Source organism: Crocodylus siamensis, chromosome 1 (assembly GCF_052110815.1).
Source record: "Crocodylus siamensis isolate JL-2025a chromosome 1, ASM5211081v1, whole genome shotgun sequence".
NCBI lineage: Eukaryota > Metazoa > Chordata > Crocodylia > Crocodylidae > Crocodylus > Crocodylus siamensis.
The window spans coordinates 421,482,546-421,510,292 of record NC_143395.1 but is presented as its reverse complement, the minus strand read 5'-3'; the positions used below and the strand labels follow the sequence as shown (position 1 = coordinate 421,510,292).

The 27,747-nt window shown below is 43.4% G+C and overlaps 1 protein-coding gene across 3 annotated transcripts in view; it reads left to right on the top strand.

The window, feature by feature from the left end:
• Positions 1 to 27,747, top strand: part of NUP98 (nucleoporin 98 and 96 precursor) — a 52,702-nt gene that overhangs the window by 21,453 nt on the left and 3,502 nt on the right. For all 3 annotated transcript variants that reach the window (XM_090030983.1, XM_090030980.1, XM_090030982.1), the window contains exons 12-31: positions 504 to 644; positions 2,281 to 2,414; positions 3,112 to 3,299; positions 4,575 to 4,691; positions 6,708 to 7,015; positions 7,470 to 7,583; positions 8,474 to 8,612; positions 8,914 to 9,091; positions 9,590 to 9,757; positions 15,929 to 16,105; positions 16,697 to 16,853; positions 17,318 to 17,741; positions 19,998 to 20,227; positions 20,701 to 20,970; positions 22,282 to 22,439; positions 22,753 to 22,896; positions 23,877 to 24,019; positions 25,411 to 25,632; positions 26,507 to 26,748; positions 27,316 to 27,470. In XM_090030983.1, coding sequence (XP_089887109.1) covers positions 504 to 644; positions 2,281 to 2,414; positions 3,112 to 3,299; positions 4,575 to 4,691; positions 6,708 to 7,015; positions 7,470 to 7,583; positions 8,474 to 8,612; positions 8,914 to 9,091; positions 9,590 to 9,757; positions 15,929 to 16,105; positions 16,697 to 16,853; positions 17,318 to 17,741; positions 19,998 to 20,227; positions 20,701 to 20,970; positions 22,282 to 22,439; positions 22,753 to 22,896; positions 23,877 to 24,019; positions 25,411 to 25,632; positions 26,507 to 26,748; positions 27,316 to 27,470 — 3,809 coding nt within the window. The remainder of the gene's footprint in view (positions 1 to 503; positions 645 to 2,280; positions 2,415 to 3,111; positions 3,300 to 4,574; positions 4,692 to 6,707; positions 7,016 to 7,469; positions 7,584 to 8,473; positions 8,613 to 8,913; positions 9,092 to 9,589; positions 9,758 to 15,928; positions 16,106 to 16,696; positions 16,854 to 17,317; positions 17,742 to 19,997; positions 20,228 to 20,700; positions 20,971 to 22,281; positions 22,440 to 22,752; positions 22,897 to 23,876; positions 24,020 to 25,410; positions 25,633 to 26,506; positions 26,749 to 27,315; positions 27,471 to 27,747) is intronic.

The following is a 27,747-nucleotide window of genomic DNA, read 5'->3' as shown; positions in this document are numbered from 1 at the left end:
AACTTGAGTTGTACATAACTTCTCTCTAGTTGGAATACCATAAACTATTTAGTTAGCTACAAGTTTTGTTAGGGAAATGACCAGACAAATGCTGTGCTAAACGTGGTCCTTCAACACTCCTCTGGTTTATAAAGTTTTTTATTTATTATTATTATTATTATTATTATTTTTTTTTTTAAACCATGCCTAGTGGAGTTAGGCCTCCCTAATGTAAAGAGTGTTGAGTCACAAGCTCTGAATAGTTGTACCAAGAGTTTAGAACAAGCTTTGGTTCATAAAATGCAAAAGATTAGATTTTTATAATGTGTTTCATGTGCAGTTTTTAAAGGCTTTCTGCAATAACGTAATCAAAACAGGCCGTTATTTTCTTGACTCGTAAGAATCTCTAGCACACATGGGTACTCTATCTTGCTGTCTAAAACAGTTCTGATAACTTACGGGATGACCTGGTTTGCAGAGTCCTGAAGGAGCATCTTGTTGTAAGCTGCTTCTCTTCTCTCTAGCTCTTGGTGCAGGCCAGACTTCATTATTTGGGAACACCCAGCCTAAACTAGGTGGAACCCTGGGAACTGGAGCATTTGGAGCACCGGGATTCAACACGTCAACGGCTACTCTGGGCTTTGGAGCTCCTCAGCCTGCTGTGGGTAGGTCCATGCAGCTCACCATGTTTACTTGAATCTAAGGGAAGGAGGGATTAGCATCTAACCTGCTTGAACAAACTTCAAGGGAGGCCACTCATCCAGTGATGGGAAGAACAAAGTGCTTGAAGAGCTATTTGCAGCATGGTGGTTGCAAAAGATCAGTGTACATCCAATTAATGATGTTAACAGTAGTGTTTGTATGTTGAGTACACTGAATATTGTCTTGCAGTAGATTGCATCTTAGAGGTCACAAGTCACTTCTCCCATATGTTGCTATAATTATAAGCCAAGGCCAATGGGAGTTGTTTACCTAAAAAAGTTAATTGGAAAGGCATATGTCATCATGTCCCTTCCCCCTGTTGTAACTCAGTATTTCAGAACAAGGGAAACTAGCAGCATCTGAGTAGCCTGTAGTCTGTATCGTGGGTCAACAAATGGACTGCAGCTTGGACACCCACTAGGAATTATGAGTTGGGATACACTTTTTCTGTTGTGTCTTGTACCTGTCTTTATTCTGCTTTCCAGAATTGGACATTTCAAGGCAGATGAACTAGATCTAATAAGCCATATCACTAGATTTTAGAGGCTGAGTTTCAGGAAGATTCTTTTAAGATTTAAGAACTGGAGTGCTTGTTAAGGAGTTTGATATATTCAAAAGTTTGTCGGTAATACTAGTGACAAAATAAAGCTTTAGGATTAGGAAAGTGTTCCCATAGCCAAGATTAAGGCAGATCAAATTCTAGACTGCATGAGTAGAGTTTCATTTGACTGTTGTACCTTGTTTGTTGCACTCTGTTTTTAAAAAAAAAAAAAGTTTGACTCCTTTAACCCAGTGCAATTTGTAGTAAGTTGGGCCTCATATGAATTTAGGAAGAGTACAAAAGACTTCACAGGTTCAAGCACCTGTTCAGCTGAACAGGTGTTTAATCTAGCATGCATCATTTGATTTAGATGCTGGTTCATAAGAACTCCTGTTTAAGTTTCTTCTGACAAATGTAGTATTGCTTTTGGTAGATCTTTAGCTTATTCTGCAGAAGTATATGGTTTTAAAAAAATGTTGCTGTTAGAGAAACAGGTTAGCTTTATGTAAGGTTCTTTATATTTCAGAAAACTAATTAAGTTACAGTACTAACATTTAAATGCTAGCTGAGGTGAGACGCTAAATGTATATGCAAAGGGAAGGACTTCCTAGTCAGAGGTAGACGTGGCCTGGAGAAGCAAGATGTAAAATTCAAGACTACAAGCTTGAAGACTTGCCCACAGTATTCTTTACATGGATAGGGAACTGAGTCTCAAGTAAGTGCAAGTTATGAATAGATTGGTTGGCAGGCCAAAGTAGAGCCTCAGTCTGTATGTAATCTTACATTTCCTTTAGCTTGGCACAGATTGATTAGAACTGGGTAACTCATTCTAGACTGACTAGTGTCTGTCTTGCTTTCCATTTAAGTATTGGTTGTATAGCGCTGGCAGTACCCAGGTTGAAAAAAGCTTGTAATTGAAGTCTGCAGCTAGTTCTCAAAATGGCCCTGAAAAGGCTGGAGTATGGAGGTGTTGCTTCTGAAAATAGAATTGCCCCAAGAATTGTTTGCGCGCACACAATGTGTATGGGATAGAATTTAACATTTCTTACTTTATGTAGCACTGACTGACCCCAATGCTTCAGCGGCCCAGCAAGCAGTCCTTCAGCAGCATCTTAACAGCTTGACCTATTCACCTTTTGGAGATTCTCCTCTCTTCAGAAACCCCATGTCAGATCCAAAAAAGAAAGAAGAGGTGAGGTTTTGAATGCTTACTGTTATGTTTAGGATGTGCGTGTTTAATGTAATGAATTATACGATAGTCCATATTATAATCCAGGCTTTGCTGTGATGCCTCAGTTGTAGAGTGAAAAACTAAATGGGCGACACACACACGGAAAATAAAGATGGAATAAATTATTGTGTGCTATGCTCAGATTGCTATTAGGATTATTTCTGACTTCTGGAGCCTGGCCTTTGGAGGTGCCAATAACCTGGGTGCTCAGAATCTTTAAGGATTGGGCCCTTACAGTGGTTTATAGTTAGCCTATACTTATAAACAATTTGTTTATCATCTTATTGCAGCCTTGTTTTGTGGGGTGGGGTGAATGATTCTGACACCTGTTAGCGTGGGAGAAATAGTTCATTTGACTTGAAAATGCCATTGAAGCTGCACTGTTAATTTTGTTCAATAGTTGAAAATCAGAAACAAAAATGAAATTTTGTAAGACACCCGTGGAAAGCAGTAACGGGCTAAAAGAGCTATGTTTTGCTGATAAATTGAGAATAAAATTGGGGAGCTGTCTGTGTTGTCTTAACATCCAGTTCTGAAATTTGTCCTAACTGTGTTGATTCGGTTTATGTGAAAATGTAGAAAACTTAATTCTATGTAAATAGTTGGCTTTGGAATCTATTCCTTGGGCTGTTTTGAGTGTTATGCTTCTTTTTCTCAGAGATTGAAACCAACCAACCCAGCTGCACAGAAGGCTTTGACTACACCCACTCACTACAAATTGACCCCTCGTCCTGCAACTCGAGTGAGACCCAAAGCTCTGCAGACTTCGGGCTCAGCCAAATCTCACCTCTTCGATGGTCTGGATGATGATGAGCCCTCCCTGTCCAATGGTGCTTTCATGCCCAAGTGAGTTTTCTGATGTTCCTTCAGAGTGTTTTTTTTTTTTATGTCATCTCTTCCGTTACGCTCAAGTGGTCAACCCAACTGCTTTCACTCTTCTGTTTTAATCTAGTGCAGTTACTGTGTTGGTAAAGGTTGTGTTTTCCATTTCACATGAAGCTGCTTGTCAAAACTAAGAATATTTTCCTTGGCACCCAAGCTCTCATTATTACATGAATATATTGTCTCAAATAGTATGAAATTAGAAGTTATAATCCCTATTCCATGATGATATCTTTGAATTTTAAAATATCTTAAAGCTATCTTTATATAGGTTTATTTTTAAAGCATCTTAACAAAAAAAAAAATACAATTAAATTTAAAAAAAATCTGATTTTTAAAGAACGTCCGGTTAAATTAAAAAAAAAAAATTGTTGATTTATCCACCCTGTAATTTATGCAGTGCAGCACTTCGTCAGCAGTGAAAAGAGCCAATCTCCCTTGGCTTGTACTAGCACATCTAATATGTTTTTTACTGAATGTCATTACTTGTGTCTTGACTTCTTTAAGTCAAGAAAGCTTGCTTAATAATTTTTTTCCAACTATTTAAGTTGGTCTAATAAAAGGTATCAGATTCACGCAAAGAACTTTGTCTGCCTCTTGACTTCTTTAATGCATCTAAAAAAATAATACAGAGCCATTCACAAATTACCTAAAACTGTGGTGGTAGAAATTTACAGCCTCTTCTGTCTTCCATTCATGTAAGCCTCTCCAGGATACTAGTAACTTACTAGTCAGCTTGAATATATGAAAATGCATATAGTATAAAAGCTTTGGACTGAGGCTTTTTGAAATGTTTGTGCTTAAACTTTCAATGATGAAGCATTAGAAATTAAGTTTCCTTTTGGTGTGAAGATTATCTTGTATATATGTCCTGAAAATGCTCTCTTCTGCAATGGTGTGTTGGTTTGTTCATTCGGAAAGAAAATTCTACCAAAAGGACTTAAGGAGCAGAATAAGACATACACTTCAACCCCCTTGTTGTGTGTTGGCACAGATGTACATTTTTTAAAGTGCCTTAAAAATGGAAGCTTTATGATCATTTGTACAAGTTTTGTCCTGTGCTGTATAGATGGAAATCAAAACCAGTGTTCAATATTAGGCCACGGCTGTAATTTTTAGATATAGCAAACTACTTACATTATCCAAGTGGAAAAATAGCTTAGGTGTTCTCTAGTTCTTTGACCTACATGATGAGAATGTAGGGCAGATCACTGAATTGCTGCTTTTACTGTTTTTTAGGAAGAGCATCAAGAAGCTGGTTTTGAAAAACCTCAGCAGCAGCAACCTGTTTTCTCCTGTCAGTCGCGAAGCTGAAGACCTGGCCTCTCCATCAGAGTATCCAGAGAACGGAGAGCGGTATGTTCATTCATAAAGGAGCTGAATGTGCCTCTGGGAAGCACAAATTTAGTTAGGTTCAGATTTACTGTATTTGCCTGACTTGAAGACTACCCTGAACTTTTTACATGACTTTCCAGTAACTAGATGCTATACATGGAAAATTTTATCTAATTACTGGAGAGTCATCTTAAATTTATCCCCCTCATTGCCTTGCTTTCTTCCCCCCCCACCCCGCTGCATCAGGAAAGACAGAGGCAGGGGTCTTAACTTTGCCCCTTGCCCCCCATTGCCTCTGGCCCATGCTGCTGAGGCACCATTGCTGCTACCAGCCTGGGCTGGGGCTGGGGCTGGGGCTGGAACAGGCACCTGCTCTTTGCCTCAGGCTGGAGTGGGGATGGAGCCTGCAGTGCTGGAGCAAGGGTGGTGGGGGTGGTGTCAGGCAGCAGCTGCAGCTCTGGTCCCAGTCCCATGTTGGGATGGAGCTGCAGCAGTTGCCTGCCCCACTGTCACCTCGTTGCAAGACAAGGGGCTTCCCCCTCCATGTTAAATTTGCGGTGGGGGAGGGAGGGGCCTTGTCTTCAGAAATGAGTAAATATGGTAATGTACTGTCCACAGACTCCCCAAGATCTAAATCTTTTAAATTCATAAACGTGTTACTTAGAAATAAGTTCAGATGTCTGTGTGTTCCACTAAGTCTTCAGTGGTTTAGGACTTGTGCAGGGGTTATTTTGATATTTTGACAGTGCCAGGTGGTTCTAAGTATCAAAATTATATAGTCTGATAACTGAAGTTTTTTTTGCCAAAAGAGCAGTTTCAGGCAGCTGAAGTTTCTTAGCTCTTATTTTTTTCAAAATGCTGGAACATCTTTCCTGTTTTCTTACATACGAATAATAGTGCTGAGACTGCTGCTGCTTTAAAATGGGTTTCTATGTGTGGTTTTATTTCAGCTACTAAAACTCCAAACCAGAAGTAGGCAACGTTTTTGGTCAGTGACAAAAACACCTGCAACCTCCACTTGCAAGGTGGTGGTGTGCTAGGGGCAGATGCCATGGGAGCTGCAAGGGGTCTGATCTTTGTTGTGAGAGCGTAGACCTGGCCTCGTACCCACTGTCCTCCCCTAGGCACGCGTGCCAAGCAAAATGCCTTTGTATGCCACACTGACACTGATGCCAAGGGTTGCCTATTCCTACTCTAAACTGTATAAACAGGCTTGTGTTAGTTGTTTAGAGGCTGAAGTCCTTTAACAATAGTACAGTCTGTGTTGCAAGCTTTCTCACCAGTGATTCTATTAGAGTTGTGCAGAACACTGTTATTCTGAGATTACAAGTTGCCTTTGAAGTTGGGCAAGTTTCTTTAAATCTGACCACTGATCCAAGGGAAAAAAAAATCCTCAAAACAACTAATAAAACCTCCAACTTCAGCGTAGATCAGTTTGAGCTAGAATTTTCTTGTTTAAGTTTTTTGTGTTATCTTGAACTTCTTCAAAGCCTAATCTCTTTGAACCAGAAAAATTGGGGGGAAAAAATGGGTGTCAAACAAAGTACTTACGTACTTTTTCCAACCTTTTTAAAATGAAAAGCGATCAAAACTTACCTCTTCCTGCAAATAACTATATGCTGGTGAATTGGCATTTTCAGGCTGCAAGGGTTTTTTTTATCAAAGGGGAAAAAATATTCCTGACCAGCTTTAGTCTTAAGCCTAACCTAAACTCTTCACTCTAAGAAGAATTAAGTGGCTTCACTCACTGAATCTTGACAACCTAAGCTGAGGCTACTAATTGTGGATTAAGCATCCCACACTGTTCCCAAATTTAGTTCGATTTTTTGTGGGCTGTGAGACCTGATCTGCTATGATTTTTTTGTTGCTGTTTTCGGAAGCAGGTGTTAAGTATATTTTGGGCGCTGGTGCGTACAGTTGTATGCCTGCATCTTTGTGATGGAAATTTATGTGCTGTTATGGGAAGAGAAGCTTGTGTTATGACACGGAGATGCAGGATATTTGACGGTGAGTGATGTTAGACTTTTCGTCTTCTAGGTTCAACTTTCTGTCCCGCTCTATTGATGAGAACCACAGACAGGATGGTGAGCCAGAGGAAGACGACGATCATCACGAAGTGACTAGGTTTTACACAAACCCCATTGCCAAACCCATCCCACAGACCCCAGAGAATGCTGTGCACAAACACCAGAACAGTGTCGATGACACCATTGTGGCTCTGAATATGCGGGTTGCCTTGCGAAATGGTCTGGAAGGCAGCAGTGAAGATGCCTCATATCATGAAGAGTCTTTGCAGGATGACCGTGAAGATGAGACTGAGAATGTGCATCATCTGCACCCAGCAGGTCAGATTAGCACTGCTCTGTGGGGTAGCTCCAACTCTTCTGGTCTTGATTTTTTTTTTTTTTTTTCCCCCGGAACTCCTTCTGCTCCTGATCCTCTTGTTTTGGGCTTATTTCAGATTGCCCCAGAGCTCTGAATGGTCTGTTTTCCTTCCACCAAATGGCACTATTCAGAACCCAAACTTCTGACTTTTCACCTAAAATGTGTTCTAGTTTTAAGATGCTTGCTCCAGGGGAAACTTGATGCTCACTACCAAGAACTCTGGATCTTTGTAGGAACTAAGCATGGCAATATTTGATTTACTTTATTTCCTTGTCTGCTTTCTCTGAACTGATTCTGAGCTTCTACTCAGGGCCTGAAATTGTCTTAACCATCTTGTCACAGAAACACAATTTGAGAATTAAATGCTGAGGTGATGCTTGCCCTCAACCATAATTCTTGTATTTTCTGTTGCAGGAATTGTTCTCACAAAAGTTGGCTACTATACCATCCCATCTATGGAGGAGCTGGCCAAGCTTACCAATGACAGAGGAGAGTGTATCGTGACAGATTTCACCATAGGTCGTAAAGGTGCGTGGAGATGCTGTTTCTAATAACATGGTGTCCCACACCCCTATATACCAGCTTTTATGACGTTTAGTTGTTTAGATTTAAAATTTGGACTTGTTATTTATGCACATGAGTGCAGTTTGGAGACACAGCAGTCATTTGTGCTGTTCCCAACTCAAACGTAGTACTGTTTAAGAACCAAATTTGAAAGTAATTCAGCTTTTTTTGTCCAAGCTCGAATGCTTTTCTTTACTAGTTTACCTTTTGCATTCCCAACTAGATTTGTGAAAACTTAATAGTAAAATGTTACTGAAACCAGACTTCCCCCCACTTTACAACCGGTCCCTTTCAAAATGTTAGGAAACTATTTGAAGCTTGGATGCAACTGTATAAGAAGCATGAGAATCCAAGCTGTACTGTTGTGAAACACTTATAGCTGAATGTAAATCTGCATTGGGAATGTAACTGCCTGAGATTTATTTTGCTGTTGTAATTGCACCTAAAATATTGCATGGCATTCTAATTCAGGGAGGGGAGAAACTAATACTTTCAGCCCTTAATAATCCCAGCGATGACTACTTGGAAAGTGAGACAGACCTAAACAGTCCAGAAAAATACATAGAAGCCCCAATTTATTTAAGAGGAGCATTCATCACGCTGTGAGGGGGTTTTTTTGGTTTTTTTCACACTGTTCCCTTCAGGCAAAACAAGGTAAACAAGGTAATCCTCCTAGCAAGCAGTTGAGCTGTGGAGTGTAGAACAATAAATTTTAATAACTTGAGTAAACAGTGGACATTTACTTTGGAAACTTTCCCACTGTGCTTCTATCTATCTATCTATATATATTTTTTTTAATGACACCTTTGGAAAGTACAGGTTGGGTTTATATTATTACTGGGTCTGCTTTTCAGGTTATGGATCAATTTACTTTGAAGGAGAAGTGAACCTAACTAATTTAAATCTGGATGAGATTGTGCATATCCGTAGGAAAGAAGTTATTGTCTACCCTGATGATGAAAGGAAACCACCTGTTGGTGAAGATTTAAATAGGTAATGTTAAACTTTACATGTGTGAAAGTGGGTCAGGGCTAGCAGATGGCTTTTTGTATACCTGTTTACAAAACTTACCTTCTTTTCTGCTGTTCCACCAAACAGTCCATGTATCTTTCAGTATGCCTTCAGTTTTTTACTTTTGCTTGACTATTTGGCACTTGCAGAATTTAGTAACTAAAACTTAGTACATGATTTTCTTTAGTGTTTAATCATATTCTAATAGTTCTTAACTTTATCTATGGCTTTTTTCGAAGTCTGGTGGTCTCATGCCTTTCTCTGACTACATGATTTTTAACAGGCGAGCAGAGGTTACGTTAGATGGAGTTTGGCCAACAGATAAGACATCTCGTTGCTTGATAAAGAGCCCTGAACGGCTAACCGATATGAATTATGAAGGCAGACTGGAGGCCGTATCTCGGAAACAGGGAGCTCAGTTCAAGGAGTACCGTCCAGAGACTGGTTCTTGGGTGTTTAAGGTAATGCTTACTTTTATACCTGATGGTTCATAAGCATCTGGATGCAACTGAAATTAGAATCCCTTAATAAACCAGTGATTTATGCCAGAATCATAGCACTGTTTCTTCCCTTTGGAGTAACTGGTGGCACTTAGGAATTGTAGCACTACATTAATTGACAACAAAGATCATAATAGAGTACAGACTTTTCAAACCTGGTCAAAAGCATTTATTTGGTCCTTAAAACTTGTGCTTTGGGTTTTTTAATGTGTATGGTTATGCATGTAATCCATACAAGGATTGATCTGAATTTGGCATACGGTAACTTGGGTATGCACTTGTCAATTACTTAGATTTAGAGGATTTGGACTTAGGCTTTTAAATGAACCAGTGGTTGGCATCCAGTTCCCATATCAAGTCAAGGGCAGCTTGTGTCACCAGCTCTCATTCATCCCTTTGAAAATCCTTCCCCTAAATCTGTGGTTGTTAGTAACAGTCTTGCTTTTGATCTTTGTGTAGGTGGCTCATTTCTCTAAATATGGCCTGCAAGATTCTGATGAGGAGGAAGAGGAAGAGCATTCTTCAAAAGCAGACACAAAGAAGTTAAAAACTGCTCCAGTGCCACCCCAGGGGCAGCCAGTGCCCCAGCAGATGGCCCTGAATGGGAAACCAGCACCGCTGTCTCAGGTAGAAAAAGGATAGAAACTTCGTTTTTTGTGAATTTCCACCAAGCCGGAGGTCAGTTGGCTGTCCTTAAGGCAGTGTTGTCACTATAACAAATGGCTTGGAAAAATGCAGAATGTTTCGAACTAAACTTGTATAAATTGGCAGATACAGCTGACTGCCTGATGGTTATATGTTTGGAAGATCTTGATATGCTTTCTCCACTCCCCGCCACCTCGTGTACTTTTATTCCGAAACTTGGGCTTTTGTTGAAAAGGGCTTAAAACCAAAAATTAACTTTCCGTCTAGATCCTGGGCTCATAGGATGTGGTAATCTCTTACCTGTTGAAGAAAAGTCTTCCTTTTTTTGTTTGTTTTTTCTCAAATGTGTGGTATGATGCTGGTCATTTTAGGCTGGTTTAAGCATCTGAAAAACAGCTTGTGCATTATTTTGCCTGTATCTTCAAACCTCGTTCTGTATGTAGACTTGTATACTAATATATTAATGAATTTTTTTGTATTAAAAAGGTGTATGTTTTTCCCCCCCAAATGTTGGGTATAAATGTTCGGGGTGGGGTGGGGTATGAATGTACAAAAAGCTTCAGAATGGAATGCAGGTGTTCATGGATCATCGTATACATCTTGGAGAGAAAATGAAGGTGCAGCTAGTTCCTGACAACAGCCTAAGAAAGCAGTAATAAAATACTGAACTGTCACGCGCAGTTACCTTATTTGAGTAAAAAGAATATTTTGTAATTTTTTTTCACATAGGTTCAGAGTCTTATCCCATATTCGGACATAACTTTAAACAAAGTATCTACACATGACTACAATGTGAACAGTGTTTAAACTTGGATATAGCTTTTCCATGAAAAAAAATTCACACAAGTAGTTTGGACACTAATGCAGAGCAGCTCTCTTGCAAAGAAATGTTTGTGGTAGTTAGGCAGTCAGATGCTTCTTTCAGGTGGTGATTGCCGTATTTCTACAAAGTGACCTTGTCATAAGATAGGGCTTGACTGACTTGAATGCAAAATGTTAAGGACTTTCCAAAACCAGGGTTTGCAGTGTCCAATCTTGAAATCTAGTCCTCAGTGTCCAGTTCTGCTTCTCTGCGCTTTTCTAGAGAAGATCATATCTGTATGTGCAGGAGGCTGGAACAAAAGGATGTCTGCTTTCAGCAGCCGGATTGCCTTTGTTTCAAGGCATAAGAAACCCTGTTTTTCTATCCTTCTGTAATCTGCAGTCCACAGTGAAAGCGGATCTGTAAGCTTGTAGTTTCCTGAGGCATTAGAGTGCAGTGAGCTTTTGCTTGGACAGGCATATCAGTGCAAGAGAGCTATATTTAGCCAGTGGCCCAACATGTCACTAACAAGCATTGATACTGGGTGTTTGGGAAAATGCAGCCAGTGTGGCTTGCTGCTCATGTCAGTACCATTTTCACCCCTCTGATCTGATGCATTGCTCCCAAGGATGCACGTGTTGGGTAAGGAGACAGTTGGAAGGGTGCAGTCTTATTGGCTGTCCCTTGCTTTTGTTCTCTTCCCCAAAAAAGTCAAATGTAAAGACAATGAAAGCTTATTTTATTTGTGAGAGGCCCAAACCAACCCAGCGCACAGCCAGGTTGAGGCGCTTGTTTGTATCTAGCCATTCCTATCAATTCAAATGTAAGTGCAAAAACTTGCCCACCCTGCTCAGTAGCAGTGACTCTTCAACTAGTAATTGAAATTTAATTGTGTTTCACTTTAATTTGAAACTGGAGCTATACAAATGCCCCCAAAGTTTTTTGTTTTTTTTAATGTAGGCAGTCCATAGAAATTGTGTAGTGCAGATTTGGAACTATGCAAAACATTGCAGCGGAGAGCCTGGAAACCCAGCTCTCAACTCCAAGGGGAGGATATTGGAAGTGGATGTGGGTTCAGTTAAATTTTAAAGTCCTCCTTTAGGTCACATTTGCTCAGTCACAAACATGGTGCTTTAGAACTGCTGCGAAACTGGGATCTGAAACTCAGGTAGTTCTTTTTTTCTGTCTTGAGACTTCATCTCTTCCTCTACCCTCCATAAATGCTGACCTCGTGAAGGAACACCTTGAGAAGCTGGATACCTTCAAGTCAGCCGGCCCTGACAATCTGCGCCCCAGGGTACTCAAGGAGCTGGCGAGCATCATAGCCCAGCCCCTGGCACGGATCTTTGAAAACTCCTGGCGCTCTGGTGTAGTGCCCGAAGACTGGAAGAAGGCCAATGTGGTGCCGATCTTGAAGAAAGGGAGGAGAGTGGATCCGGCTAACTACAGGCCCACGAGCCTGACTTCTATCCTGGGGAAGATCTTAGAAAAGTTTATGAAGGAGGCCATCCTTGATGGACTGGCCCAGGCTAACATCCTAAGGGATAGGGATAGCCAGTTTGTTGCAGGTAGGTCTTGTTTGACCAATCTCATTTCCTTCTACAACCAGGTGACCTATCACCTGGATGAGGGAGAAGAGATTGATGTCATATATCTTGACTTAAAAAAGGTTTTGATCTGGTATCCCATGATCACCTCTTGGCCAAACTGCCAGTTGTGGCCTTGGCTCCACCATGATCTGCTGCCTGGGAAATTGGCTCCGTGGTCGGACCCAGAGGGTTGTAATTGATGGCAGTCACTCATCGTGGTGCCCTGTGACCAGTGGGGTCCCTCAAGGCTCTGTCCTTGGACCCAAACTGTTCGACATCTTCATTAATGATGTGGACATTGGAGTCAGGAGTGGACTGGCTGACCTGGACAAGCTCAGCAAATGGGCAAACGAGAACCTGATGGTGTTTAACACCGAAAAATGCAAGGTTCTCCACCTTGGGAGGAAAAACTTGCAGCACCCTTGTAGGCTCGGCAGTGCTATGTTGGATAGCACTACAGAAGAAAGAGACTTGGGGGTCATCATTGACCACAAGATGAACATGAGCCCCCAATGCGATGCTGCGGCTAGTAAAGCGACCAAAACGCTGGCTTGCATCCATAGATGCTTCTTGAGCAAATCCCAGGATGTCATTCTCCCCTTGTACTTGTCCTTGGTGAGGCTGCAGCTGGAGTACTGCGTCCAGTTTTGGGCTGCACAATTCAAAAAGGATGTGGAGAAGCTTGAGAGAGTCCAGAGGAGAGCCACGCGCATGATCAGAGGTCAGGAAAACAGATCTTACGATGACAGGCTGAGAGCCATGGGACTCTTTAGCCTGGAAAAGCGTAGATGGCCACCTAGAAGTTTCTCAGGGGTGACCACCAGGATCTGGGGGAACGTGTGTTCACCAGAGCGCCCCAAGAGATGATGAGGTCGAACGGTCACAAACTGCTGCAAGACCGTTTCAGGCTGGACATAAGGAAGAATTTCTTTCCTGTCCGAGCCCCCAAGGTCTGGAACAGCCTGCCAGCGGAGGTGGTTCAAGCACCCACATTGAACACCTTCAAGAGTAAATTGGATGCTTATCTTGCTGGGATCCTATGACCCCAGCTGACTTCCTGCCCTTTGGGCAGGGGGCTGGACTCGATGATCTCCCGAGGTCCCTTCCAGCCCTGATGTCTATGAAATCTCAGCTGTTGCCTTCTGTAGCCCAAATTTTGCAGCTTAATCTGTCTGAAAACTGGAAGGATCTAACTTTTTGTTTTTCCTTCCTATACTGTGTTATTTCAACTGGGCTAGCAGCAACAAAGGAGTAAAGCTGCATTGGTGAAGTAGACAGCTGTGACTTGAAAAGTACAGAAGTAGATCTAGAATACAGATATGCTAATGTTAGTAACTTCTAATTATTGTAAAGGACTTTTGAGGTCTGCAGGTACTTTTTCTATAAACACCAAAAAAATAAAAAAAAAATCCCTTGACCTGCAGATCGGGCAGCTATACGTGTATTTGGTTTTTGCAGTTCTTATTTGCACATTAAACTCTTCCTCCTCATTATTGCTGGGAAATGTATCACTAAAATACCTACGCTGTTGACCTCTCAATCCTTTGCTCGGAAGAGGAATCTCTAAGTGAATTCTATCAGTTCACCCTGTGACCTTTTTCATCATTTTAACACTTTGCCCCCAACTCTGATCCTGATATACTATCAAAAAGGTGTGTGGAATGGAACAAAAGTCCAGTCCCCTTTGTTTCCCAATAGCTTGCGTAGGATCATATGAGCATAGGGCTGGAAGAGGACTTCATGAAGTCGGTCATCTAGTCTAACCCCCTGCTCAGGACAAGGTCATCACTGAACAAACCATCCTACTTGGGTCTGTCTAACATGCTTTTGACAGTATCCAGGGATTGATGTTTCACAGCTTCTCAAAGCAACCTGTTTTAATGCTTGACCCCCTTCTTTATCATACCATTCCTCCTAATCTCCAGCTTTAACTTCCTCTGCTGTAGCTTGAGGCCATTGTTTCTAGTCATGTCCTCAGATAGCATTGCCTTCCATAATTGTAGCTGCTGTATTGCAACAAAAACCACTGCCGCAAGTTTAGTTGCTGAGGGTCTTAAAAACAGCAAGCTGCATGAACTTGGCAGGACCTTGCTTCTCTTACTTGACTTTGTCACCTTTTAATATAAGCTGATGGCAGCCAGCAAGGATAGCTTCAGACATGACTTGCAGTCTGCAGGGCCCGTCTAGCTGCTAAAGGCCATAGCCCCTGTCTTGGAGCTGTGAAGAAAAAATCAGTTACCTGAAGTGTGCTTATAACATGATGCATGCCAATCACTTCGGGGTGGTGAATAGCCCTGCACAGTTTGGCCATCTATTTAGCTGTGTACAGATGCTCATGCTCACTGACTACAGACCCTAAAATGGAAAGAAATAAGAGGCTGCTGTTGCCCGAAAATGGTCTCCTGGCAACAAGATTGCATGCTATGTGCAGCTTGCTCATACTTGGCTACCTGCTAATGCTGGACTAGCTATCAAGGCCTCCTGTGAACACCATGTTCTCTCCTGTGTGCTGTAGCGTGGGATAGAAATCACGATCTGGTCCCTTGCCGTGCTGCTGACCCTGGAATGTTTTTATCTTCCACGAAGGAGTTTAAACTGCAATTTATTCTCCCAGCAAACAGTGGTAGCTTGTAGGGCTAGCTTAAAATGCCTAGTTGTTGTTGCAGGACTATTTAGAGACCTTGAATCAGGGTTCTAGTCCAGACGGGCTAAGCAGCTGTTACGGGTGTTTCTGGCACTTGAGACCCATGTCGAAAGGTCAGCTATCTTAAAAGGTGACTGGCACTGGAGAAGAAATGAGGCTTATTGCTGTCTTGGTTCAGTAGGTTTTTACCTAGAAAAATCAGAAATATTCCTTCTAATCGTAAATCTCTAGCTGGTTGCAAGCAGGAGGCTGGCAAACTTTATTAATTCTGGGTCGAACAGGCCTTGGCTCTGTGTCTTGTATAGTTTTTATTTTAGCTGCTTAGACATTGAGAGACAGCAAACAGAAATTGCTTCTTCGCAGGTGAAGTTGTACAGTTTTTTGTTTTGGTTTTTTTTTTTTCAACCAGACTACCTATTAAGCCAGCTTGACAGGTCATTTTGAGAGTTCAGCGACCACATGGATTTTTTGGGATTGTAGTGTCCATGTGACAGTGCTTTTTTTTTTTATAATGCATGCCAGTAAGGAAACATGTTTTACTCTTTGCCACTTCAGCAGCTGCGGAAATGGAACTCGTATTTAGTAATTAATAGTCAGCTCAGGACTGATCATTGGTCCAATAGATCAGTTTAAGAAGTGTTTTGTTTTTTTTTAATAAACCCAAGTCCTCCAGTATCTGGAAGGAAACAGGATAAATAATGTCTGACTTTTCCACACAAAGTACAGGGTTTTTTTAAGAAGAAACCTGGGCACACAAACTTTCATTCTCCCCTTTAGATGGCCGCATTTGAAAATGAAAAGTGGTCCTGAATTGTGGTAGGAGAGTTTTCGCAGAGTTTAGAACAACCCAAATAAATCCTTTTACTGTTGATGTGAAAGGTGATATGTCCTTAGCTTGTATTCTAACCCATGTTGAAAATAATTGGTCATAGCTCCATTGTCAAGGAAGTGAGACCTGAAGGCGCTCCCTGAAAAGTCTCTTAATCGCACCCAAACAAGTGGGGAATGCTCCACTTATTTTTTTTGCAGGTCATTATTGAGGCCATTAAATAATTTTGCTTTTCCCGTGAACTGCCTCAGTCTGGTGTCACCTAATATAGTGCTCCCCTCTTCTGCAGAGCCCAGAAGTGGAACAGCTGGGGAGGGTGGTTGAACTGGATAGTGATATGACAGACATCACCCAGGAACCTGCCCAAGACTCCATGCTGGAAGATGCTATGACAGAAGATCAGGAACCTGTGCCTGCATCAACACACATTGCATCCTCACTGGGCATAAACCCCCACGTGTTACAGGTGAATTCCTTGGTTTGGCCATGTAGGTGGGAGGATGTGTTCTCACTCTCTGCTCAGCTTCTGCCAGATCTCAACCTACTTCCAGAATTGAGCGTATGTATAGACCATCAAGAAACCAGGAGTGCCCCAGACTGTATTAATTCATTCCAGGAAGGGTGAACATTACGTACGGTCACTAAAGCATTTTGTTGGGAGGCAGTAAATGCCATCTTTCCTGTTTAAACCAGGAAAAAATAGTAGTGTGACCAAATGGACTGGTATTCAGTTGGGGATGCGGGGGGTTAGTACCCTGCTTTGTGGAAATCGGCAAGACATCAGCTTCTCTTGGGTGAACAAACACAATACAAAATAGGGTCTTAGTACTTGGTAAGAGGAAAGCCTGGTGCTGCATTCTTACTAGCTAGGATACCACCACTCTGATTCCGCACATGCCGTGCTGATTGTTTTTAGTTCTCTTTACACTATGCACCCATAGTGTCATGAAATGAGGAGTTATCCACATGTAACCCTTACAGGGTGTTTTGGTCGAGGGGAGGGGGAGTGTTTTTAGTTGGATCTAGTAGCTGCCACTAATAAAGTATTACATTTTAGATCATGAAAGCTTCTTTGCTGGCTGATGAAGAGGACTTAGACTTGATCCTAGATCGTCATTTTGGCAAACAGTCTACGAAAATGGATACTTCTCAAGAAATCTGCTCCCCCAGACTTCCAATTTCAGCATTGCAAGGACAGAAGAAACGCTCCTCAGGTACCTCAAGGCCCTATGCGTACATGCATCACAGGATCTTGAGTGGGAGTATACTGTAAATGGCTTTTCCCCAATTAACATTAAGGTTTTGTTGGGCAGCTTGTCTCTTGCAGTATTGTGGACTTCTGCATGCTAGTTCTGAGCATTGCTTGCCCAGGAGTCTCTTACAGTAGCTAAAGACTTCTAAGTGTCTAGCCCTGGGGATATGCACTTGTCTGGCAATGAGTTAGCATCTGTCTTTATTGAGGGACTTGCAAGTCCTTGTTGTCATGGTATCAAATGCTGAGTTCTGTTCATCTTGCTACTGTCAAGCTTTGCTGTTGCATCTCGGTGCAGTCAGCCGTGTGAAAACTGACATACCTAACTGCAAACACTGCATTGAATGGTTCTGAAATTTCTGCAAACAATTTCCTATCTGCTGTGTTTCATGCAGTTTAATCCTTTGTTTGTTCCCCCCCCCCCAGTTGGTGGATTGCTGCAATCAAAGTTTGCCAGCGTCTCTCTCCTTCCAAGTGCTTCTTTACAAGATTCTCATGGACCAAGAACTTCCTCTTTTGGCAAACCCCCTCCTCCAGCACCTTGGTCTGTGTTTTCCCCACTTGCCTCTGTGTTCACAGTCCCTGCTGCAGCCCCAGAGCCACAGGTGAAGACAGTGGGTGCCCGCAGGCAGCAGGGTCTGGTACCTCTGGAGAAATCCATTACCTATGGAAAAGGAAAACTCTTGATAGACATGGCACTCTTCATGGGACGCTCGTTTCGGGTTGGCTGGGGACCCAGTTGGACTCTTATCAATTGTGGAGACCAAGTGAGTGGGTCCAGTGAAGCAAACCACCTTCGCAACACATCTATGGAATATGGGTTCTTGCCAGCTCCTGTCCCTCCCAAATCGTGAGTGGTGGCTTTATACAAAGTTTTCCCTTGCAGACAGGTTAAAGTAGAGGCATATATCCTCATCTTTTTTGAAGAGAACCTTGTCAAATAAGGGACTGTATTTGTCTGTTCTTGCCAATCTTGCTTCTCTGTTGCATGCCAAGGGTACAGGTTGATGCTTACAAGGGGGAACGCTGAGATGGCTCCGGTTCCTTTTAAACTATCAGATAATTTCGTGCAGGGTGCACATTAGTCTTCCCACAGAATACGTGGGGACTTGATTTTGGGCTATTGCTTTCTTGACATATACCTGTGTATGTAGATGTGTATGTTTTCTGTTCTCTGGATGCTCTCCACTCCATAGTTTGAATAGTTATTTCAGGTGGGAGATTTAACAGCTGAATTCAATAAAGGAGCAAGGTGCCTGTGCCCAAAGTACACTCAGCTGCTGCCTAGCCCTGGAGCCAACTAAGTCCAGTGCCTTGCATGACTTCCAGGGTCCATAGGTATCTAAAATACTGTTTCTGCACATGCCCAGGGCTAGAGCATCTGAGCACATCTGCTTATGCAGGCATGTGATTCAGAAACTTGATGCTCCTCCATGTGAATCTAAGTCCCCTGAAGAGCCTTATCCATTAGACATTCTTCTAGTGGGCCTAACACTCTGACAAGCTTGAGTTGCACACTGAGCACAGTTATGCCCATTTCCTTTTAAAACACAGGCAGCGATGCTTACCTTGTAGACACTAGTGTGGTGGTTAGAGCTGTTGTTGACCAGGAATGGGCACCAAGGGTATTTCTTGATCATCCTGAGAGGCTGAAACTCAGTCTCAGGAGAGAACTTTGACCACTGGATTATAGTCTGATATAGGAAGGGACACTTTCCACCCCTCCTGTTGAAACTATGTAATAAGGAAAAGAGAATGAGGCAGCCTGACGTAACCAACCAAAGTTGGAGCACTTGCTAGGAAAGAGGTCGCTTGAAGTTCTCGTCCCTGCTCCTGGGACTGTCTTAGCCAGTAAGTTGTTTTGTTTTGGGGTTTGTTGTTTTTTGTGGGGGGGAGAAGGGTTGGGTGTTTTTTCTTTTTAAAGCAGGCATGACAACCTATCGGCAAGGTACAGCTGAGCAGGGAAGGTAACGTAGGTCTCCATTTCCTGGAGTAACACAGGACCGTGGTGTCTGGCCTGCTGGGCTGCCTTGGGGGTTAGAAGTTTGGCAGTAGGGCAAGTGGTAGCGGTGTTAATTGTTGTGGATCTGGGAGGTGCAGCTTATGCCACTTCACAGCCAGATTTCTGGCCCATGGGCAGCTACACAGGCCAGATCCAGAGCACAGAGCCATGTCATCTGGCCCCCAAAGCTGTCTGCAGAGCCAGAAAATTGGCAGGGAGGCAAGCAGTGATTGTTGAGACTCCGGGAGCCACAACAGTGAACACTGCTGCTGCTTGTCTCCCTGCCAAGTTTCTGGCCCCTTAAACAGCATCCCCCAGGCCAGATGACATGGTCCTGCGCTACTCCAGGAAATGGAGACCTAGGTTATCTTCGTTCCTCGGCTTGAGAGCTTGAAACTGGCATCTCTCAGGAGAGCACCTTAACCTCCAGACTGTAGTATTTCCTGGAGCAGAGCTGTGCTGTGTCGTCCATGAGCTGGATACCTCTGGCTTAATGTGAAATACAGGAACAGTACAGAGGACAATGGCTTGAATCCCAGACTCACCCCTGTGCGGTAAATGCTACAACTGCTAGGTCCGCATTCTTGCTGTCTCTTCTCTTCCCTCCTTTCTGTTTTCATGACTTGGATTCTTTTCCTGCACAGTGTCAGTGGGTGTCCAAAAGGGGAGTGTTTGGGATAGCCTTTCAGGAGCATGTCTCTCCCCATTTGCTGTTCAGGAAGCCTAAGCACATAATAGTGGGTTTTGGATTCCACTGTATGGGTTGTGGGGGCAGGTGCCTTTTAAAGTCCTGTATTGGTTCCAATCTTTCATTGTTTCTTTGTGTCCCGAGTTTGACGCACACTGCCCTTTTTGTAATGCAAACCATTCTTCAATCACTGTGCCCACAGTTTGCCCTTACGTGACATTCAGCTTGGGTCCTTGTTAAAGAAGTAGACATATCAGCCACGTAGACGAAATGCGTTTATTATTCTTGGTTTATTATTCCACCAGCAATCAGAGGTGGGAGAGCTGTCTATATACCTAGAACAGGCTAACAGCTGTATGGAAGATAATTGAGAAGGCTCCGTCCTGTTTTTCCAATACCAATTTTGTTTTCTCCAGGCTTTCAGAATCTTCCTTCAAGGTTCACATAGAGAAGCTTAACTTGGAACAAAAGAAGACAGAGGGTGACAAGCAATTATACCTCCTCCCTCTGGAGATAAAACTCAAACACAGCACTGTCCATTTGGATGATTATTGTCCTTTCATAGCCCCCAACCCAGGAGTGGCTGCCATTCACGACTATGCTGACTGGGTTAGAGAAGTCTCCGGAGACCCTGCAGAAATTGAAAGTGAGTATCAAATTATACCTTCCAAAAGGAATGTAACATTCGGTCTGGAAAAATGAGTTGGTACGAATTCACTTTGGTATTGCCAACAGCCCTTGTACTCAGATTTTGCTGTGCTAGTGTAATACAAAGTACAGTTACCAGCTGTTCTGAAACGTGGTTCTCCACTACAGAAAGCTTATTTCACATGATGGGAGTGGACAAATGATGCACTGACGGACACCTAAGTCTGTTGCTTGCTGTAGGTCCTTTGACTTACTGACTGCGAATGGTATAGCCAGAGGTGCGTTAGATAGGTGAACTTGAGGAGTTCAGGGGGAGCTAAGCAATTTATGACCAGTGTAAACAGTTGGACAACTTATAAGTGTGTAGAACAAGCATTAGGCAGTGCCTCTCCTTGTCTGGTGTTCTCCTGAATGTCCTTGTGTGTATAAATGATTCTCCTTTATGACTACTTGCGATTGCTGTCTTGCCAGACGTGGTAAAGCATTGGGGTCTGACGTGGACTCTGTGCGAGGCAATCTGGGGCAACCTGAAAGAGTTGGAAGCCAGTTTGGAGGAGCCCAGCGAGTACGTCTTGACCCTGGAGCGCAGGAAAGCCTTCTCGCGTTGGCTATCGCAGACCGCAGCCGGGCGAATCGAGGAGGAGGTCTCGCTCTCGCGGCACGATAACCACATTGAGGCTGTGTTTAGCTACCTGACTGGGAAGCGGATCAGCAAGGCTTGTAGGTTGGCACAAGAGTCAGGTAAGAAGCTTACCCATTGCAGCTGACGGGGGGAGGGCTGGGTACACAAGGACTGCAGCATTCTCTTGTTATTTGCAAAGGCACGGACAGAGGAACATCTTATATGAAGTCAAAAGGGGGTGGGATTTGCTTTGCAGCACTGACTATGTGCTGTTTCGTATGTCTGCTTGTATACTGCTGCAAGTGGAAGCTAAACTACGGTGGGTGACTTACCCCTGAGTGAAACAGGACAGAGTTGCAGTTTTGTTTTTATTTAACAGTGATCCCACGAAATCGTCAGCCACTGCTCATTAAGCCTTTCCCTTTCCTCAGTATGACTTGTTTGTCCGCACACCAAGATGCACGTTAGGGTGTGCTTTACTGCAGGAATCCACGTATACTTGCTGAGAGGGGAGCTGTGTGCATAAGCAGCATACTGGATCCTTCTCTGCAAGACTCTTGGGGAGCAGAAAGGGGATGTTGCGTTGTCAGGGTGTAATCCCATGTGAGGATGTGACTGAGGTGACTTGACCTGAAGCGGCCTGCTTGCTTTGGGCTGAATGTCTGCCTGGAGAAAATACTAGTTGGTTACTTGTTCCTTCAGTGCTATGATATAAAGTGCTCTGCTCTTAGCTTGTTTTATCTTAGTGTTGTCCTATCTGCTTTGAATGGTGGAATAGCAAAGCTGTTACTATTAGGCCAGTTGTCAGCTCTGCGTCTGTTCCAGGATAGTGTAGGTAAGGAAGCAAGGACTCTGCTGTAATCCACTTATTTTTACCATTCCCTTCTTACAACACTATAGTGCCTTCTGTGTGAAGGACCCTGTAAAATGTGCTCTGTTCCTGCACAGTGCAAATAGCAGCGGTCACTAGTGGAACTGGTTAGTGTTTCTTACTTGCAGTATTTTAAGTTTCTAGACTTGCATCAAAGAGCCCCTCAAATCCATGGTGGTTTGGTTCAGATAATGGGATGTTTTTTGGAGCTGTGCACTTTGATCAGACTGAGCTTTTTCTTGTCTTCCTCCTTGTTTAGGGGAACAGCCTTCTTAATCGGTAGCTCAGGTCTCTGCTATAAGTCCAGTGACTTCAGTTTGCTTTCAGCTCAGTGTCTTTCTCATGTTATCTCGCTCTTAAATTCTCTTCGCTCATAACTGAGGTTGTTTTCCATGAAACTTTAACTAAATAGATGTTTTGCAGGCAATAAGAAAATTACATACCTTTTTTTTTTACAAGCCAGCCTCGTGGAGTTTCAGGTTTAGAGGCTGTTTGTTGTGGATTTACGGCTGCTGGCGATCCAGATGACTTGGCTGATGTGTCATCCTGTTTACTGTAGGTGATTACAGGCTTGCTCTACTCCTCTCCCAGCTGGCGGGCAGCCAGGAGGTTCGGGAGCTCCTCACCATGCAGTTAGTGGACTGGCACAGACTGCAGGCAGACTGCTTCATCCAGGAAGAGAGGTTACGCATCTTTGCTCTGCTTGCGGGAAAGCCGGTACGTCCTGTTCACTACTTTTGTTTGTACCACTGGAAGTTTGCCCTGTGCTAGAATAAAAACTTAACCTAGTACGCTTTGTGTAGAGGTATGGCTGCCACAGTTCAGGTGGGTATTTATACTAGTAAGATTACAATGCATAATTTAATATATGGAGACTAGACAGAAATACTTAATGTACTCTTACTAATGCAGCCTTTCAGTGGTGAACATCACTCTTGTGTAACTGTGTGCCTACAAAACCTAGGCTCTGCTAATTATTGTAACATTTGCTATGAATCTATTTTAAGTTTGGCAATTTTGTTTTGTTCAGGTGTGGCAGTTATCTGAGAGGAAAAGCATTAATGTATGCTCACAGCTGGACTGGAAGCGTTGTATAGCTATCCATCTCTGGTACCTGCTTCCGCCTACAGCTTCCATTTCCAAGGCACTTGGCATGTATGAGGCAGCGTTCCAGGTATGTTAACTGCACCTTTTTCTCAAAAGCATTTGTACCATTTAAGTTCATTGCCATGCAGTGCAGAGAAATTGATGTCCAGTGAGTTAAGCTTTTGGCTGCTTTTGTGTAGTCAAGCCTCTCTCTTTTTGTGAGGCTTGATTCAGATGTCATCAGCTAGTGTGCCACGGTTCAGTCATATATTTTGAGTTAAAACACACTAGCAGTTATGCCCAAGTAAGAACCCAAGAAAATTGCATCACTGTTCTCACAAAGGCTTCTGCTTGGATTAAATAATAAATCTTGCAGGGTGATTTGTTATCTGAACAGATATGTAGGTTACAGACTTTTGTATGCAAACTTTCAAACTCATGAATAACCATTTGTCATGAGATGCTGAAAATATATCCTGTCCAGATGCCAACTTGCATAGTAAAAATTGCCCATGGTTTTCTATGAAGCTGCTGTTTTCCAGTCCCTGTTTGTAATTCAGCTGGGCTTTAACTGTTTAAGCTGAAATGTTTCATGCTTGCTTGTGCTTTTGGTTGAAACATTTGAAAACCTCAGGAAAGGGAGCAGCAGTTTTGCAGAATAAGTTTGAGGAGAAAACACACAAATCTGCCACTGTTCTACCTGCGGGCCCTGAGATAGTGAGGATGTAGAAGCCATCAGATGTGGATGAGTGAGGAGCAAGTCTTAGGGCTGATAAGTAGGGAGACAAATCGGAGACTAGTGAGTTGGTGGATGAATGGAACTGAGCCAGGGGTGGGTTGGAGCAAGGTCGGCTTTGTCAGGATATGGGGCTGAAAGATCTCGTACTATTTAATTGGTGAGTTCTTTGCTTCTATACACAAAGGGCACAATGGATTTTACAGTTCCAGAGTCCAGCTTTTTAAACGAAACAAGCATGCCCCATCGGGATCTGTGCAGGTGTTTGTGGTGGTGCAGTCTTTTGTGTGATGTCATTAAGCTGAGCTAGTGGTATGTTGCTTTTTCTGCAGAACACGCTGGAGTCCGAGAAGTATGCCTGCTGTCCCCTTCCTCCCTATCTGGAGGACTCGGGCTGCGTACTTGAGGAAGATGACAGCACAAACAGGCCCCTGCGAGATGTCTGCTTTCATCTGTTAAAGCTCTACAGTGACAGGTAAATGACACTTTGGAGAAGAGTTTGTTGAGTCGGTGACTTGTTGCTGCGCAGAACAATATGGCCCTAGTTGTCTCTTAGTGTATGCAAGACAACAGGGCAAACGCAAGTAGAATTTAACTTGCTTAGAGGTCTCTGGGAAATCGGCTTCTTTCCTCGCATAGGTTTTCCTGTTTCATAAAAGAAACAAGAGGCTCAGCACTACCACCTTAGCACTATTCCTAAACTGCCCCAGTCTCTTCAAAAAAGGAGATGCTACATCTTCCTTGCGCAGCTTTGTTCTCCTATTGTTTTTACAGTTAGCAATCTTTTCTTTCCTGAGGTTTCACGTAAATCTGTTTTGCTGCAGTTTCAGCCTGTTGCCATGTGTCCTGCCCTCTGACAAGGAGGAACAGTATCTCTCCATTTCTGTGTCAGCCTTTCATATATATGAAGGGCATTGAATTGCTTTTTAAATCTCCTTTTCTCCAAACCGTGAACATGTCTAGTTCATTCAACCTTTCCTCACTTGGCTTGCATTGCCAATCCCTTATCATTGCTTGCCTGTGGATCCTCTCCATTCTTTTCCCCTACATCCTTCAAGATGTGCCCAAAACTGGACACAGTACTCCAGCTAAGGCCCACCTAGGACAGAGAAGTTATGTCCTGAAAGGGCATGAGAAAAGAATAAGGTGATTTCACCTGAAGCTTTTCAGGGGGCTAATGAAATCTTAGCAGGTGCATATTTCATAAAGAGGAAACATGGTCCATATGGGTGTCACCTCAGAACTGTGGGAGAAGGTCAGCTATCGAACCAATGCTTACACCTGTATATTATACAAATCATACAAAGAAAGACTAGAAGGGACCTATAAGACCATCAAGTCCAGTCCCCTGCCACGGGCAGGGGCTCAAACGAACTCAGTGAGGTATTTGTCCAGCCTTCTCTTAAAGACTGCCAGAGATGGCAACTGCACCACTGAGAAGTGTGTTCCAAATTCAGAAAATAAGTTTTTCCTTGTGTCCAGCCAAAACTTTTCCCCAGCTAGCTTTTGTCCATTGGTCTGCGTCTTCCCTAGGGCTTTTCTGAAAAGTTGTTCACCTAGGTCCTGGTGGTCTCCCTTGACATATTTGTAGGTGGCTATCAAGTTGCCTCTCAGCCTTCTTTTGCTCAGGCTGAACAGTCTCAGATCCCAAAGTCTCTCCCTCAGCCCCTTGATCATGCAGGTGGCCCTTCTCTGCACCCTTTTGAGCTTGTCCACATCCTTTTTGAAGTGTGGTGCCCAGAACTAGACACAGTACTCCAGCTGTAAGTTTCCACTGGCATTCAACAAAGGGCATTTCAGGAATGCATTTTTATTATGTGAGCACAACCACTTGCTTATTTATGTTCTAAACGCTTCTCCCTACAGGCATTATGATCTCCATCAGCTGCTGGACCCCAGGAGTATAACATCTGACCCCTTGGACTACCGTCTCAGTTGGCACCTGTGGGAAGTGCTCAGAGCCCTGAATTACACACACTTATCGGAACAGAGTCAGGGAGTGCTGAATGCCAGCTACGCTGCCCAGCTGGAAAGCAAGGGGCTCTGGGAATGGGCCATCTTTGTGCTGTTGCATACCTCTAATGCACAGTAAGTACAAGGGGAAGGAAGCTTAAAGTAAGCAGATAACTTGATTAAAATGACTAAGCCTAAGTTTAGTTTTTATTGTGCCCAAACTAGATGGTACTATTTTCCCCCTCATGTGACAAGGAAGAGGAGATCTGATTTCAGTATGAAACAGAGCAGGATGAGGTCTAAATGGACACTGCCAACTCGAAAATTGCCTGTGACTAAACTGTGTCCTAACTGGAGCTGATCACATTTAAGATAACAGTAACCAGGAATACGTGAAGCTGTTTGAAAAAACATCTGGGATAGCTTCAGTTTTCCAGAGCTGTTCCAGACAGTGACACCTGCTTACTCATGCTTCATGATTAGTATACTTAACTGTCCACAGAGCAGGATTGTTCCCCCCCCCCAAAAGACTTCTGTGTTAAGAGGTGATGTGCAATGAGCAGTCTCTGTGGCTAACAGTTGTTTTTGTGAAATTCGGAGGTGTGGTGCTCCACTCCACTTCACATCACCTTTGTGGACCTCTTAACTGGGGGCCTAAGTTTCTTATCCCAGAACATGCCTCTTCCCAGAGCTCCAGTTTCTCCAGCGCTCGCATGAAACTGATTGGTTGATGATTGCCTGCAGCTGCAGGGGACTGGACTCCAATAACCGAGGGGACCTCTCCTAGTCATGTTCCAGCAGGGTGTACGTCTAGCCTCTTCTTAAATACCCTGGGGGTCTTTAAGAGGAGGCTAGATGTACACCTTGCTGGGGTCGTTTGACCCCAGTACTCTTTCCTGCCATGGCAGGGGGTCCAACTTGATCTGCTCAGGTCTCTTCTGACCCTAGAAACTATGAAACTATGAAATTGTTACCTGCCTAAATAGCTGCCTATGCTCTTTCCCACTAGCACTCGTGAAAAGGCAGTGCGTGAGCTCTTAACCCGCCACTGTGTGCTGTCCGAGACCTCAGAATCCTGGACAAAAGAAGCCTTCCTGACACAAAAGCTCTGCGTTCCCCCAGAGTGGATTCACGAGGCAAAGGCCATTCGGGCAAGGATGGAGGGAGATAAGCATAAAGAGGCTCTCTACTTATTCAGAGCTGGGCACTGGAACCAGTGCCACAAGCTGATCATCAGGCACTTAGCCTCAGGTGAGATGCTTCTGCATTTGCCGTGCCGTGGTTTGAATAGGATAGGGCTTCAAGGAGTCCCATTTTTAGACAGAGGAATGTCTCAGTCTGTTCATTTTGAACTTAAGGGGTGCGTAGGCAGCAGTGCTGTGCTGGGGCATGGCCATCAGTGACGTCCAATGGCTGTTACTGGTCTCGGTGAATGTGCTCGATACCCTGATACAGTAGAGGTCTCTACCAAGCAGCAAGTACAAGCCCAGCCCTTGGCACCTATCCTGATATGCAGTGTCTGCTTCCAAGAACAAAATAAGCAGTGGTCTCTGTTTCTGTTGAGCTCGTGGGATCTCTGGATGTCCCTTTTTTTAGGATCAGAACCGGCACAGCAAACAAGACCACAAATCCAGTGACAGTTTCTGGTCATAGGAGTTCCAAGTTCAGATCCACTCAGGTGGTTAAATTTGCCATTTCTAGTCCTTGAGCCACACACACCCTTGGCTTTCTGAAACCTGAGTCTTCCTGTAGTACATGATCTGTGCTATGCAATGTTCACAGCAAAAGGTGTCTCTCTGTCTTGGCTGTTTTCTTCAGATGCCATTATCAATGAGAACTACAAGTACCTGAAAGGCTTCCTGGAAGATTTGTCACCCCCAGAACGCAGTACGCTCATCCAGGACTGGGACACGGCAGGGCTGGTTTATTTGGACTATATCCGGGTCATTGAGATGCTCGACAGGATTCAGCAGGTATTAAAGAGTTAATTTCCCTTCTTTTATGGAAGTCTCAATCTTATTAGTACATTTGCTATTTAGCATTGTACTTGGAGGTTGATATCTTTTGCAGGTACGATCATGTAAAAAGTCTCTTGTATACTCTAAAACACAAATGTATGAGGTGTTTTACAAAATAAGACTACAGTCTGCCTAGGGGAGCAGACAGTCTAAAGTTAGCACAGCTGTAAGGGCCTGGGGCAAGCACAGGGGTAACGAGACTAGTGGTTGCTCAGTGAACCATCTGTTTATC